We start from the raw sequence: 14,236 nt of genomic DNA, 5'->3' as shown, positions 1-14,236 counted from the left end.
TTTCTGGTTAAGTTTTATAGTCTTCCTTTCTATAATCATCAGGCTTTGTTTATTTACTCTGTGTGTATGTGTGTGTGTGTGTGTGTGTGTGTGTGCGTGCGTGCATACACATGCAAATGTTTGTCTGTCTGGTCTCTTACCTCGGTATTCCATCAGTTTCCCCCAACCCTCCCATCACCCCTGGGCCACTTCCCAGTCTCCTTCCAGATGAAGGATTACTGGTCCAAAAGTCCATCCTAGGGTTTTTTTTTTTTTTTTAAACACTGCTTTTCAAACCTCTATGTGAAGTGATTTTTACATAATGCAAATTTCTCTGACAACTTTGATTAAGGAGGGAGAGGGGGATGGTACATCATTCTGGAATATGTGGTGGCTGGAACAGGAGGAGGAATCTGACAAGAGTGGTAGGGGACAGGGGCAGGCTCACTGAGCAGAAAGACACAAGGGCTAGATATTCAGGGATGCAGGGCAGGTGGTGAAGTGGGGAGATAGTCTTCCCTTGCAGCACAGAGGGCTGGTCTCTCTGCTTCTGTTCTATTTTCTTGTGGTGATTGGGCTTTCTTTTATTATTTCTTTAAAGGGTTGTGGGTTTTTTGTTTTTGTTTTTGGTGGGGGAGTCGGGGAGGCCACAAAATGCTGAGCTGAAGAGCAGATGTAGCTATACAGAAAAATTACTGTAGCTAAGTTTTTTTTTTTAATACATATTTCTTTCAGAATTCTTTATGTAAAATTGAATTTGTATTATAAGAATTTATATAAAATGAAAACTAATTGAAAACTAGGATAAATTTAAAAATCAAATATCATAAATAAAGGGGAAAAAAAGATATGCCTGAGTCACTCTCTGGCTTCAACAGGTTTTTAAGAAATTATTTTGGTTTTAAATATTAGGACACTGTACAAAAATAATTAAAATAAATAAAAACACTTTGCAATGGGTTTTTATTAAGTGATAAACTGTAATCGAAATATCTGCTTAATTCTTAACCCTTCATAGGTCAGAGACATAATACCACTTCCCAGAAGTAGAAAAGTGGAACAGCTATGTCAATTTTTAGGTTGCCAGGAAGAAAATTGTTTTGTTTTCCACCATCACCACTCTAAGGAGCCATATGCTCTAAGGGGTTATAAACTTTCTTCTAAGTACCTCTTCCACCTTAAATCAAGTCAATAAGACAAATACAGTGTTAGACACTGTATTTTTGCCAGGAATGAAAAGAAATGAAAAAGAAAGGTTATTTCTGCTCTTGAGGAGGTTATAGTCTAATAGACTATGTATAAACCAGATGTATAAAGGATAAATTGGAGAGAATGAATTAGCATTCAGGAAGATCAAGAAAGGCTTCTTGCAAAAGGTAGAAATTTAGCTAGAATTTGAAAGAAGCTAGGAAGAGTGGGAGGCAAATGAGAAGGATAAAATTTCAAGTATAAGGGACAGTCAGTGATACTATCCAGAGTTGGGATATGGATTATTATGTACAACAAGGAACTACAAGGAAGCCAGTATTGTGATGACCACGTTTAGCACCCAGAGTATATTAAAATCAACCGGAGTCAGAATAAGGGAAAATCCTTGATCTTTATTCTTTGCAGAGGTGAAGGAGAATGGCGATATGAAATGAGAGCAATAGCAACACTAATCTGGCCAGCCGTGCCTCTGGCTCTCACACTCCACCCACCAAATCTTCTACGCAATCTCCTATACAACACATCAAACTTGCACAGAGAGTGGGCGGGGCCATTCTTTCTCCAGGCAGATATTAATAGAGTATTGTCCAATTGCTAATTAACCTCAAGTGCTTGGGATCTCAGTGCAACAACTCAAGAGTTTCAGCCTATTACACAGTATCACTAGATTGCAGAATATAAAAACAGAAGCAATGTAGAAGAGGATTGGAAAGGCAGGACAGGGCCAGGTTATGGGAACTGTGAAAACCAAACAGATTTTATATTTGACCCTGAAGATAATAATGAGTGAAGTCTACTTAATGGGGTAGGGGAAAGTGGTATCAGCAGTTTTATACTTTTGGAAGATCACATTGACAGGTAAGTGGAAGATGGCCTACAATGGGGAGAAACTTGATTGAGGTAGAAAACTAATTCTATATCTACTATTATAGTCCATGAGTGAGGTGAGAGATTGGGGGGAAGGGAGGTGAACATTGATAGTGATAAAGTCAGAGGAGGAGAGGATAATAGATATATATGACTGCCAATTCTCAGTAATAACATTTTATAGGGATGTTAGAAACCTCATTCTACAGTGAAGCCCAAAGTCAGACAGAGTGACAAGCCTGAGATTTGAACCTAAGTCTTTTGACTGTAAATTCATCGCTCATTCAATTGTTACATGCTTAATCTTTTGAGACACAATAAAATGAAAGGAATTTTTGAAAGGAATTTTTTACTAGTCTAAATAAAAATTGGCAGTTAGGTGGTGCATTGTCAGGCCAGAAGTCAAAAAAACTCCTCTTTCTGAGTTCAAATTCAGATTCAGATACTTACTAAGCATTTGACCCTGGGCTCACTTACCCCTGTTTTTCAGTTTCCTCATCTGTAAAATGAACTGAAGAAGGAAATGGCAAGACTAGTATCTTAGTCAAGAAAACTCCAAAGGGAATCATGAAGAGTCAGACATGACTGAAAAATGACTGACCAATAACTAAATAAAGTCAATAAATAAATGAATATAGAAAAGCTCAGCTATATCTAAGTGCTTCAGATCAAGGTTGCTACATATTGACAATTGTCTCAGTTCTGTTATCCTTCCTCTATCATATCTGGCCACTTCATTTTTCCTCCCTGTTGTGACAGAAAACCATTCCTTCTATGTTAGGGGGACAGCTACCCGCCTCCTTTTGATCCTTTAGTTGATTTTTTTTTTGTATGTTCCTCCTATTTCTTTCTATCTCTAAAACTGGTCTCCTACCACTCCTCCAAAACATAAAGAAAATGTATACACACTTCAACAACAATTCTGTATGAGGATGTATTCTGATGAAAGTGGATATCTTCGATAAAGAGAAGATCTAATTCAGTTCCAGTTGGTCAATGATGGACAGAATCAGCTACACGCAGAGAAGGAACATTGGGAAATGAGTGTGAACTGTTTGCTTTTTTGTTTTTCTTCTCAGGTAATTTTTACCTTCTGAATCCAATTCTTCCTGTGCAACAAGAGAACTGTTCCATTTTGCACACATATATTGTATCTAGAATGTAGTATAACATATTTACATGTATAAGAGAGCCTGCCATCTAGGAGAGGGGGTGAAGGGAGGGAAGGGAAAAGTGGGAACAGAAGTTACCCATGCATATGTACTGTCAATAAAAGGTTATTAAAAAAAAAAAGAAGATGTATACAGCAAACCAATAACTAGGAACTATGGACCATTAACCTCCAGTTACCATTAATACTCTTAGAAATTCAGGTCCTTTTTCCAAAACCTCTGAGATTTTGGAATCTCTATGTCTCAATTAAGTACACATGATAGTTGCATCTGGAATTGCTCAATTTCCAATTCACAGGTTTTGCAGCATAGTGAATCTATGTACATTAAGTGGGTCAGAAACAATTGCTTCTGAAAGTGTCAGATATTTTAAGTATAAAGATAAAATTACTCACTTTCATTCTTTATTAATGGCACAGGTCAATGGAAAATTTTTAATAAGGGAGCAACATGAACTAGCATATTGGGAACTATCATGAACCTTAGAGGGCTTATATTTAAGCCACAACAAATCTAAATCTCTACTGCAATGGGGTGAAAGGATGACAGAGAAAAGATCACATACTACTACAGTTAATGTAATGCTTGTTAGAGTGTTATAAGACACTTTAGTTTTACATAAAAAAGGGTGGATTTTTATCATTATATGTCTTTTTACATGGAAAACTATACAGTTTTCCATGGAGGTATGGAGTCGGTTTTTGGTAGCAAAAGTCATCATTGTTATATTAAGTGATTACTTTTCTTTTATATATTCATTTATTTTTCTATTTATTTATCCAGAGCTTTCATCATTAGGGTACCTAAATCATTTGACTTTAAGCTTTTTTCCTTTTCTATTCTAATTTAAACTTCCAATTGGAGGTGGAGAGGACACAAAAAAATTACAATACTTGAATTTATCTGGTGAAATCAAATGTCAAATTTAAAAATTTTTAAATTTGCAAGCTTATAGATTTCATAGATAAATTCAGGCTATGTCTGAAACAAAGGTTGGACACGAGTCTTCTCTCGTATGAGTCAAAAAAACAAGGACAGTAGTTCTTATTTTGGATAGAACAATCCAAGAATCTAAGATCAATTGTAGATGATTCTATTCTAGCACAAACATCCTTACAATGGTTTAGGCTTGATTCAACCATCTTTTCCCTGTGAAATACAGTCTTTGTTCCAATACTATTTTTGTCTGGGTAGCCTGGCTATCATTAGGCCAGGGTTTTAAAGTTCTCATTCTGCCAGTAAAAATGTGCTCTGTGACATTAAGCAACTTTCATCATATCATTTGCAAAATGAATAAGTTAGATGCAAGTCTCTAAGGCTCCTTCCAACTCTGACATAGGATCATAGCTTGATACCTGGAAGGGACTTCATAGGCCATCTCCTTATTTTGGAGATGAAGAACAGAAGCTCAGAGGGGTTAAACAATAGGTACTAGATAATAGACAAGGGTTCAGATCTTGGTCCTTTGATTCTACTATGTTTTCTACTCTATCTAGGTAGTTTTTCAACAGAGCCTAACTTTTATTTTAAAAAGTTAATTTTTAAAGTTACTGTTCTAAGCACTAGTAGCAGCTCTCTATCCTGTCAACTCAATTTGCTGGCTTTGCAGAGAGACATGCAGTGGTCAGTTAAATCAGTCTCAGTTCTTTCTAAAGAAGTCCAAATGATATCAAGATCAGAAACCATTTGAAAATAATGAAAATTGGTACTTTGTACTAAATTAGAGACAGTTTTTTATTATAGTCCTTTTTGTGGCTTCAAGTTATGTGTGTCAGAATTAAAAGGCAGAATCTAATCTTATCATAGACATCAATTTACATTATTGCATGTTACCTGTAACATCATTCATGTTATCTAACATGTTTTAATAATGTTGCCCAATGATTTAGATTTTTATTACTAAATCATTTATCCAAGATATATTTGGATCTCCAAACTCTGAATCACTTTTCCATACAAAATTTTTTACCAGAAATCTCTCCAGATCTACCTTTGACACTATCTTTGTGACCTTCTTTAAGTCATTTAACTTCTTTATGCCTTATTTTCCTTATCCACAAAATGAAGAGGCTGGACCTCTTCTGGCTTTCTTCCAGGTTTAAATATATGACATGATCTATGATAATGATCTTACTAGGATAGCTGGTTTACCACCTGAAAAGAGTTTGCTTTCTAGAAAGATTATAGAGTATCAGCCCCCACAGCATTGATGCTGCCCATTGTGACACTTCTCCAATTTTCTCCATGTACGGAAAAGTGCTAAACCAGCTCTCTGGATTGCCTGGATCATGAAAAATCCATATTGTGCCTAGTTACAATTAATCTAGACATACTAAGTTGTACCTTAATCACAACTGTTTAGTTACTAGATTTCTTAATATGAAATGCACTAAAATATTTAAAAGTCAGTCAATAAATGTTTATTAAACATCAACTATATGCCAGGAATTGTGCTAAGTGTTGGGGACATAAATACAAAAAAGACAGTGCTTACCTAAAAGAAATTTACACTATACTTTTCTGATGATTGTAAGGGATACCAAATATGTAAAAAATAACCCTCCTTCCCCCAGTAGATTTATGCCATTGAGGGAATGAAGAAGGGACCCCAAAATTTGTAAACTCCTTGAAGGAAAAAATCTCTTTCAACTCTGCCTCAGTGAGGGACCCTGCCCGAGGGACAAGCAGTTTCATTCTTGTTATCTAGGTGGGTTCGGTTCAGTCCTGAAAGTCATTGAATTCTATTCAAATTCCAGACCAAGCTGAAACCCAGCTTGTAGAATGTCAACCACTAGTCCTCTTTAGCTGGTAGTCAAAGCTCCTATACTAAACGAGCCAAACTAAAATCCTCTCTTTGCAAAAGTTCTAAATGTGCCATGCTATGCCATGCTAGGCTATGCCATGACAAGGAAACCTCTGCCCACTGGAATACTATTCTCTTCCAGTGTTATCCTCTCTTTATCCTCACCTATCTCCCTAATGAGACCTTATGCCTCACTGTCAGGATTTCTAACCTTACTTCCCAATCCCTAAAATAATACTTTTACCAATCTAGGTTTTTTGGGTTTGTAAATTCCTTTACAGAGAATCTCTGCTCCACCAGAAGGAAGTTCCCCCAAACTCCCTATCCTTGCACTGAAACCCAAGAGGATGTAGTGGAGCCAAATCTCTCCATTTGGTTCCCTGAACCCCAAACCTGCCACTAGACCTTATTTAACTCCCTGACCACCAGAAACCCTAATTTCATTTTGGTTCTCTAAATCTAGACCTTATCATTTGGATCCTTACTAAAGGCAACCCCAAAACCTAAACCTCATCAGGACCAGTTAAAATAACAGGTATAGTCATGGATACATATTTTATTCTTCCATTTATCCTTGAATTTACCATTGAAACGTCTGTTGTAGGCATATACTAATTTCAATCATGTTAATTATTTCTTTTAGTGTTACATTAATCGAAAACTGAGAACCAGCATTATCTACAAAGGGAATAAACTAAAAGCCTTTCCAATTAAATCAAAGTGAAGCAAGGAAATCTATTATTGCCATTATTTTTCAATATCATACTAACTATTGTTAGTTATTACTTTATTAGGCAAGAAAAAATTGAAGGAGTAAGAATAGTCAAGGAGAAAACAAAACTATCACTTTTTTTTTCTTTTTTTGCAGACAATATAATGTACTGAGAAACCCTAGAAAATAAACTGAAAACTAATTGAAACAATTAACAACTTTGGCAAATTTGCAGGATATAAAATAAACCCACATAAATCATCAACATTTTTCTGTATTACCAACAAAATTCAACAGAAAGAGATAGAAATAGAAATTGCATTTAAAATAAGTGCAGATGGCATAATAATCGGGAGTCTACCTGCCAAGACATAATCAAGAATTATACGAATACAGTTACAAAACATCCTTAACACAAATAAAGAGATTTAACTACATGGAGAAATATTAATAGCTCATGGGTAGGCCCAGCCAATATAATAAAAATGTCAATATTATCTAAATTAATTATTCAGCTCCATAACAACAAAACTAACAAAGAATTACTTTCTAGAATTAGAAAAAAATGATGAAAAATTCATCAAGAGGAACAACCACCCCCCTCCACCCACCACCCACCCACCCCTGCCTTTTTCTTGCCATTAGGACTGAGAGAATTGAGTCTGAAAAGAAGCCTAGACATAGAATTGAGTCATAAAATTCTAAGTGTCTTATCTCAATCCTTGCTGGGATAATTCTCCCTAGCTGTAGATCACACCATAGTATTTTCACCCTTTTTGTTGTTGTTTCCTTGCTTGTGTTTTTCTTTCTCATTTTTCCCCCTTTTGATCTGATTGTTCTTACGCAGCATGAAAATGTAGAAATATGTTTAGAAGAATTGCACATGTTTAATTTATATTAGATTGCTTGCTGCTAAATGCTTTGGACAAGAGTCCCATACAGGCAGCTAGCCCCAAACTCAGCTTGTCTAAAACTCTCTACAATTAAAAGATTAAAAACCAATCTTTGTCTTGCCTCAGTTTCTCCAGCATTACATCTACATGAACTGATACAAAGTGAAGTGAACATAACTAGGAGAACATTGTACACAATAATAGAATTATTGTAATGATAATCAACCTACTCTGTCATGACAAAAAAAGTCTTCCAGGGAGAGAACTGATATACTCTGAATGCAGGTTAACATTTATTCTTTTTCTTCATTTATTTTTCTTGCTTTTTTCTCCTATGACATAGTTAATGTGTGAAAGTTTTGCATGATTTCATATCTGTAATGGGTGATGGAGAAAGAGAATTTTGAACTGAAAATAATTTTCAAAAATTAAAAAGAGAAAATCTTATACAATGAGTTTATATGACTTTATTGTTGACCCATGAATTATTTGAGGGCTCTTATGTTATGTTTATATATCTGTGGCTGAGTTGGATGGATGTGATTGCTCAAATTACTAAGGATTAGTCCTATAAACAATAGGACCAGTATTTCCAGATCCTAACATGTGGCAAACTTTGAAAATAGGTCATAATTATCTCTGATAAAGGTTTCGTATCTCAAATATATAGAAAATTGATACAAATTCATAAAAGTACAACTTGACAAATAGTCAAAAAATATGAACAGGTAGTTTTTAGACAAATCAAAGCATATGAAAAAATGCTCTAAATCACTATTGATCAGATAAATGCAAATTAAAATAATTCGGGTATCACCTCACATCCACTAGAGTGGCTAATATGACATAAAGGGATGATGTCGGCTGTGGGAAAACTGCGACAATAATGCTCTATTGGTAGAGTTGTGAACTGATTCAACCACTCTGGGGAACAATTTGGAACTATGCCCAATGGGCTATAAAGCTGTACATACCCTTTAATAAGCAATAATACTGCTAGGTCTATATCCCAAAGACATCCACAAAAGGGAAAGGGACTTATTTGTACAAAAATATTTACAGCTACTCTTTTGTTGGTGGATAAGAATTGGACTTTGTGTCATCTGCAAATTTACAAACATGACATCTATTCCTTTATCCATACCATTACAAAAAATAAAAAACCAGGAGAGGCAACATGGTGAAGTGAATAGAAAGCTGCCCTGGGAAGTCAGAAAGACATAGATTCAGGTCCTGCTTTGGATATCTACTTTTGAATCTGGACAAATTATTTAATCTATCAGTGACACTGGAGGCAACTCTTTATGATTCTAAGTTATACATCATTTGGTAATCTGTATTGGTAGAAGCAATTTCATCATAAAGGAGTTCCTTATATCCCCCCAAAAAATCTACAACTCTATGGGGAAAAAAGATTTTTAAAATTATTATTATTATTATCAGATACCCAAGGTACTCTGCTTAAAACCTTCCAAGTTAAGACAAACTCCTAAACTATCCATTTGTACCATTATTTAACCTAAATCTCTCTATCATTCTCATAAGAAAAGCATGAAGAGTTTTATCAAATGTTCTGCCAAAATATAGGCATATTTTATCTACAATATGACCTTGATCTATCAGTCTAGCAACACTGCCCAACAAGGAAATGTGATGTCTGACATAACCTATTCTTGGTGAAGCCATGCTGGCCTTTTGTAATTTCTGCTTCCTTTACTAGATGTTCACTAATTATCCCCTTACTAAGCAATTCTAGAATTTTCGATACCTGATTTGATTAAGTTTCATTTAGGTCTTTTCTGAATATTACTTATTTTATATATGTCTTTATATTCCTACAAATTAAAAGCAACTTGAAGTCAAGATTGAACTTGAAGCAGGAGATAGTGGCAGAAGGCATCTGAGTAATAGGAGACAAAGCAGAGAGAAGAGGGACTTTATAGCAAGTGGCCCAATTTTTTCTGTAAAATATGTAGAAAAGTTCTCAGACAAGAAGATGGAGGAGAGGAAGCCATGGAAAGTTTAGAGAAGGATGAAAATAGTTGGAAAAGTCACTGTAGAGAATGGGATGGCAAGTTAATAAAGGAACTATAATGTTGCCTAGCAGCAGTGAGGGCCCAGTTAAGACTGTGTAACATAAATTTGTTGTGGATGAATTAGAAGGGTTACATGATTTTCTCTATCTTCACTTAGTAGTCCATAAGTAGGAGCAAAGGCAAAGGATAGTGAAAAAAAAAGCTGAGGCTTGGTTGGGTATATAGTAATATGGCAAGGAGACTAAGCATTCAAGAGAAGACACTATAGAGTTGTTAAATGGGGAGAAGAAGAGAGAGTGGTTAGTGCAAGGGAGAGAGTCTGCATCGAACTGAAGGGTTTGGGAATTGGAGGTTACAGTGGTCAGTATGTGCCACATCATGAGTTTTGTCTGGGGGTCTAATAACTAGAACAAAAGAGTCACATTGAAATGTTGATCTAAAAAATAGTTCTCTATTCACAAAAGGCTATAAAACTATGCATACCCTTTGATCCAACAGTGTCATTTCTGGGTCTATATCCCAAAGAAATCATAAAAGAGGGAAAAGGAGACACATGTGCGAAAATGTTTGCAGCATTTCTTTGTGTGGCAGCAAAGAATTCAGAAATTAAATGGCTGAATAAATTATGGCATTTAAGTATTATTATTCTATATGAAATGATGAGTAGGCTGATTTCTGAAAAGCCTGAAAAGAACTGATGCTGAATGAAATAAGCAGATCTAGGAAAACCTGTACAAAGAAATGGAGAGATTATATGATTATCAACTATGATAATCAACTTGGTTCTTCTTAGCAGTATAGTGATCCAAGACAATTCCAATAGACTTGGGTTAGAAAATGCCATCCACATCCAGAAAGGAAACAACGGATATTAATGTGGATTGAAGCATAGTATTTTCACCCTTTTTTGTTTGTCTGTTTGCTTTTCCTTTTTTGTGTTTTTTTAAATTTTTCTCACACATGACAAATATGAAAATATGTTTAGTAGGATTGTACATGTTTAATCTGTATCAGATTGCTTGCTGTCTTAGGGAAAGAGAAAGGAAGGAAAAATTTGGAACACAAAATTTTACAGAAGTGAATGCTGAAAATTATCTTTACATGTATTTAGAAAAATAAAGTACTATTGAGAAAAAATTAAAATGGTTCTCACACCACTTATCTAAACCAGGTATTTTCTGAACTCTTCTTGGATTTGGATGACATAGGGAAAGATTGGGGAAAGGAAAAGAAAGTAGTGTTGCATAGGATTACCTAGGAAAAGGAGATATGTGTTTCTGTGAAAGCTATTTGGCCATCTAAGTGTATCAATAGGTTTATCATTCTCTTTTGAAGTTTAGAGGAGCTGAGGTACAAAGAAGTTGGCAAATAGGCAGGAGGCATTAGCTTGCTAGGACTGAGAGTACATGGCATGGGATCAGGTTAGGTCTTCCTAATATGCTCAGCTCTTTCCAAAATAATATATATATATATATATTTTTTAACAAACTTTGTAACCATGTGGTTCTGGAGTCACAAGGATCTGATTCAATGTAACTGATACCCACAGGACTCCCTTTTGCTCTATTGAACTCTGTCTTCCTACATTTTTTTCCCATAGTCTTTCATACCTGCCAACATTTTGTCCGGCAGGAGAGTTAAAAGAAAGTTTTGCTTTTTTTTTTTTTTTTTTTTAATACATATTTCTCTTCTGGAATCAAGGGATTTCTTTAAAAGTTAACAAAAAGTACTCAAGGCAAGGAAGTCAACAGGGATAACATGTGACTCCAAGCCCATTGCATGCTATTATTAATTCACCACAGACAGAGATGCCTGAATGTAAATGAGATAACAAACAGAGCAACCAATAAACGATTAACTTGTGTCCATGTGTATTATGGCTACCCACCAGGCTAATAGATTAAAAAAAAAAAAAAAACCAATGTAGTCCACAGAAAAATATCCCAAATGTGAAACAGCATGCCATGTAGCAGTTAAGAATAATTTAAACAAAATTGTACTTACAGGGGGACATTGTGCAAGTTTATCAGCTGCCACCAATTGGACATTTAAGTGTTTACTTTGGGACTTTCCTCTAGACTTAATCAGCCGTTGCAAAACCTGGTAGAAAAACACACAAATCTTGAGTCATCATGGAGACGTTTGTCAAAAATAAAAACAGAATCGGATCTTGTTGCTTTGACTTCAAATATGACAGAAAATGAAATAATATGTAAGAAATGAGGTACAATATTTTCTGTTTTGAGAAACTTCTGGTTTATATTGCATCTGATTCTTAAAGTGTTCTGAAGCCTATATTCCCTGCTTAAATTCTTTCATTTTTGAGGGTACTTTGTAAGGGTGAAAGAGTATTTGGGAAGCAAACATATGTTCAGACAACATGCACATTAAATTTTTTTCAATTGTGCGACATTTTTAATGGCTTTCTTTATACCAGGCAATTATCAAGGAACATATTTGTTTCTCTTATCACTGATACTTATTGAAATATTCCAATATAGCTCTGTTGTGACTGTAAATTTACACAAGACAAATAGATTTTGATCCAGGTAATAGGAAACTTGTAAGGTGATGACATTCTTTAAGAGGGATTAAGTGTTGTTGAAATTTGAAAGATATCCCAGTTGGGGTCTCAATGAAATGATTCTAGGAAACTTGGCATCTTGTGTACAGAGCTCAACTCATTCCATCAGTACTGCTTATTTGTTTGTAGTTCATCACACATGAACAATTTTTTTTTTTTTTTAAGAAATCTTGGATGGGATTCTACTTTTGCTAACTCAAAAAGGAAACTAGACTGAATAAAGGATAGGAGTTTAGGTCTTTGACATGTGAACCCTGAGTCAAATGTAGCCTGAGTTTTTAGCAATTAAATTGTTTATCCAATTAGGAGTTATAGACAAAGTCATAAGCCTATAAAGCCTAACCACTTGCTCACCATTACCACCATTTTGTCAGCTGATTATCATAAGGTATTATGCAAATATACTTGAAATAATTAGTAATTGAGGATGAAGGGAAGACCCAAATCATGTAGCCACTATAGGTATGGATTTTAGAACATATGGTTCACTATTAAAAAATCCTGGATCTCTTTGGCTAAGGAATATTTTTTCTTTTAAAAAAAATTTATCCTTTATTTCTATATGTTTCATTTGAATTTTACAATTCTTTGGCAGCTAAGTAGAGTGATTTTTTTCCCCCCTTGAGTTAAAATATATGCATTTTTATGGTATACATGTTGAAAGACTATATGTTTTGTATTGGTCATCCTGCCATCTAGGGGAGGGGGTGGGGAGAAGGAGGGGAAAAATTGGAACAAAAGGTTTGACAATTGTCAATGCTGTAAAATTATCCATGCATATAACTTGTAAATAAAAAGCTATTAATAAAAAATAATAATAATAAAAGAAAAACTATATGTTTGCAATATGAACTATAGCTAAGAACATGGAAACTTTTAAAAGTAGATGCATATATTCAAATCTGTTTTCTTGTCTATCATTTAAATCCATCTCTTATTAAAAGAATAAAGATTGAGAAGTGTGGGAATATAATTACTAGCTTTCCACCTAGTGCTTATTGCCAAACGGATGAAACCACTAGGTGTTGGAGGTGGTATTAGAGACAGAAAATCTATGCAGATACAGGCTAAGTCTTCTGAGCCATGAGCTGAGGATGTTAAAAAAGAGACAGGATATTACTTGATATAAAAAGTCTATATTATGCAAGATGTAGCAACATGGGAAGAATTAAAATTGGAAGATGTTTTTAGAAATTTAAAAATGTTATCTATGGATATTTACCCAATGAGAAGTCAAAAGAAGGGGCCTACATGCCATATGGGACTAATAATAAACATTTTTCATTTTTTAATCAGGTGAAAGAGTGCTACAATAATGTATGATTTAGCATTCCTTCAAATGTTAAATTTCCTCTTCCTTAGGTTACTATAGTTATTTTAAAAATATATAACTTCATATTTTTGTTTCCTTTTGTATTGGAGATAGTTAAAGACTTTCTCTGAATAGAGACTCAAATCACAAGTGTGCCAGTGTGACCCTTAAATTAAGTAAGAGTTTACATGCTGAGATAGATATTTAAACATGTACATATAACCTGTATAGGACAATGACTTTAAAATTCAGTCTTACTATGTTCACCTGAGCATAATAAAATTCTAAATGTGACTGTTGGTTATTTCCTGACTTGAATCAGTATAGTTTAAACTGTCATATTGGAACACATCAGGTAATCGTAAATACCTACTGGAATAGTTATCTCTCAAATTGTCCTTTCCAGAAGTCTAATGATCTATACTTATAAGTTTTACACAAGAATAAAGAATGTCTCATTTTTTTTAAAAACAGTACCATCTTTTTTTTTTTTTTTTTTTTTTTTTTTTTTAAGGAGAAGGAACATTAATCCAAAAGATATACATTTTTGACTCTAAGATTTTCCTATCTCTTGCTAATATTTTAGTGGCCATCTAAATACGTAGCAATATAATAGTGTATATACTATGATCCTGCTCAGCATTAAAACTGAAAACTTGAAAAATTGGT

The 14,236-nt window shown here is 34.5% G+C and overlaps 1 protein-coding gene across 6 annotated transcripts in view; it reads right to left on the bottom strand.

The window, feature by feature from the left end:
• The window catches only part of CACNB4 (calcium voltage-gated channel auxiliary subunit beta 4), a 321,025-nt gene that overhangs the window by 19,495 nt on the left and 287,294 nt on the right, over positions 1-14,236 (bottom strand). For all 6 annotated transcript variants that reach the window (XM_031960676.1, XM_031960677.1, XM_031960680.1 and 3 more), the window contains one exon: positions 11,676-11,771. In XM_031960676.1, coding sequence (XP_031816536.1) covers positions 11,676-11,771 — 96 coding nt within the window. The remainder of the gene's footprint in view (positions 1-11,675; positions 11,772-14,236) is intronic.

Source organism: Sarcophilus harrisii, chromosome 3, assembly GCF_902635505.1.
Source record: "Sarcophilus harrisii chromosome 3, mSarHar1.11, whole genome shotgun sequence".
Lineage (NCBI taxonomy): Eukaryota > Metazoa > Chordata > Mammalia > Dasyuromorphia > Dasyuridae > Sarcophilus > Sarcophilus harrisii.
The sequence above is the reverse complement of the archived record's forward strand: the minus strand, read 5'-3'. Positions and strand labels throughout refer to the sequence as shown.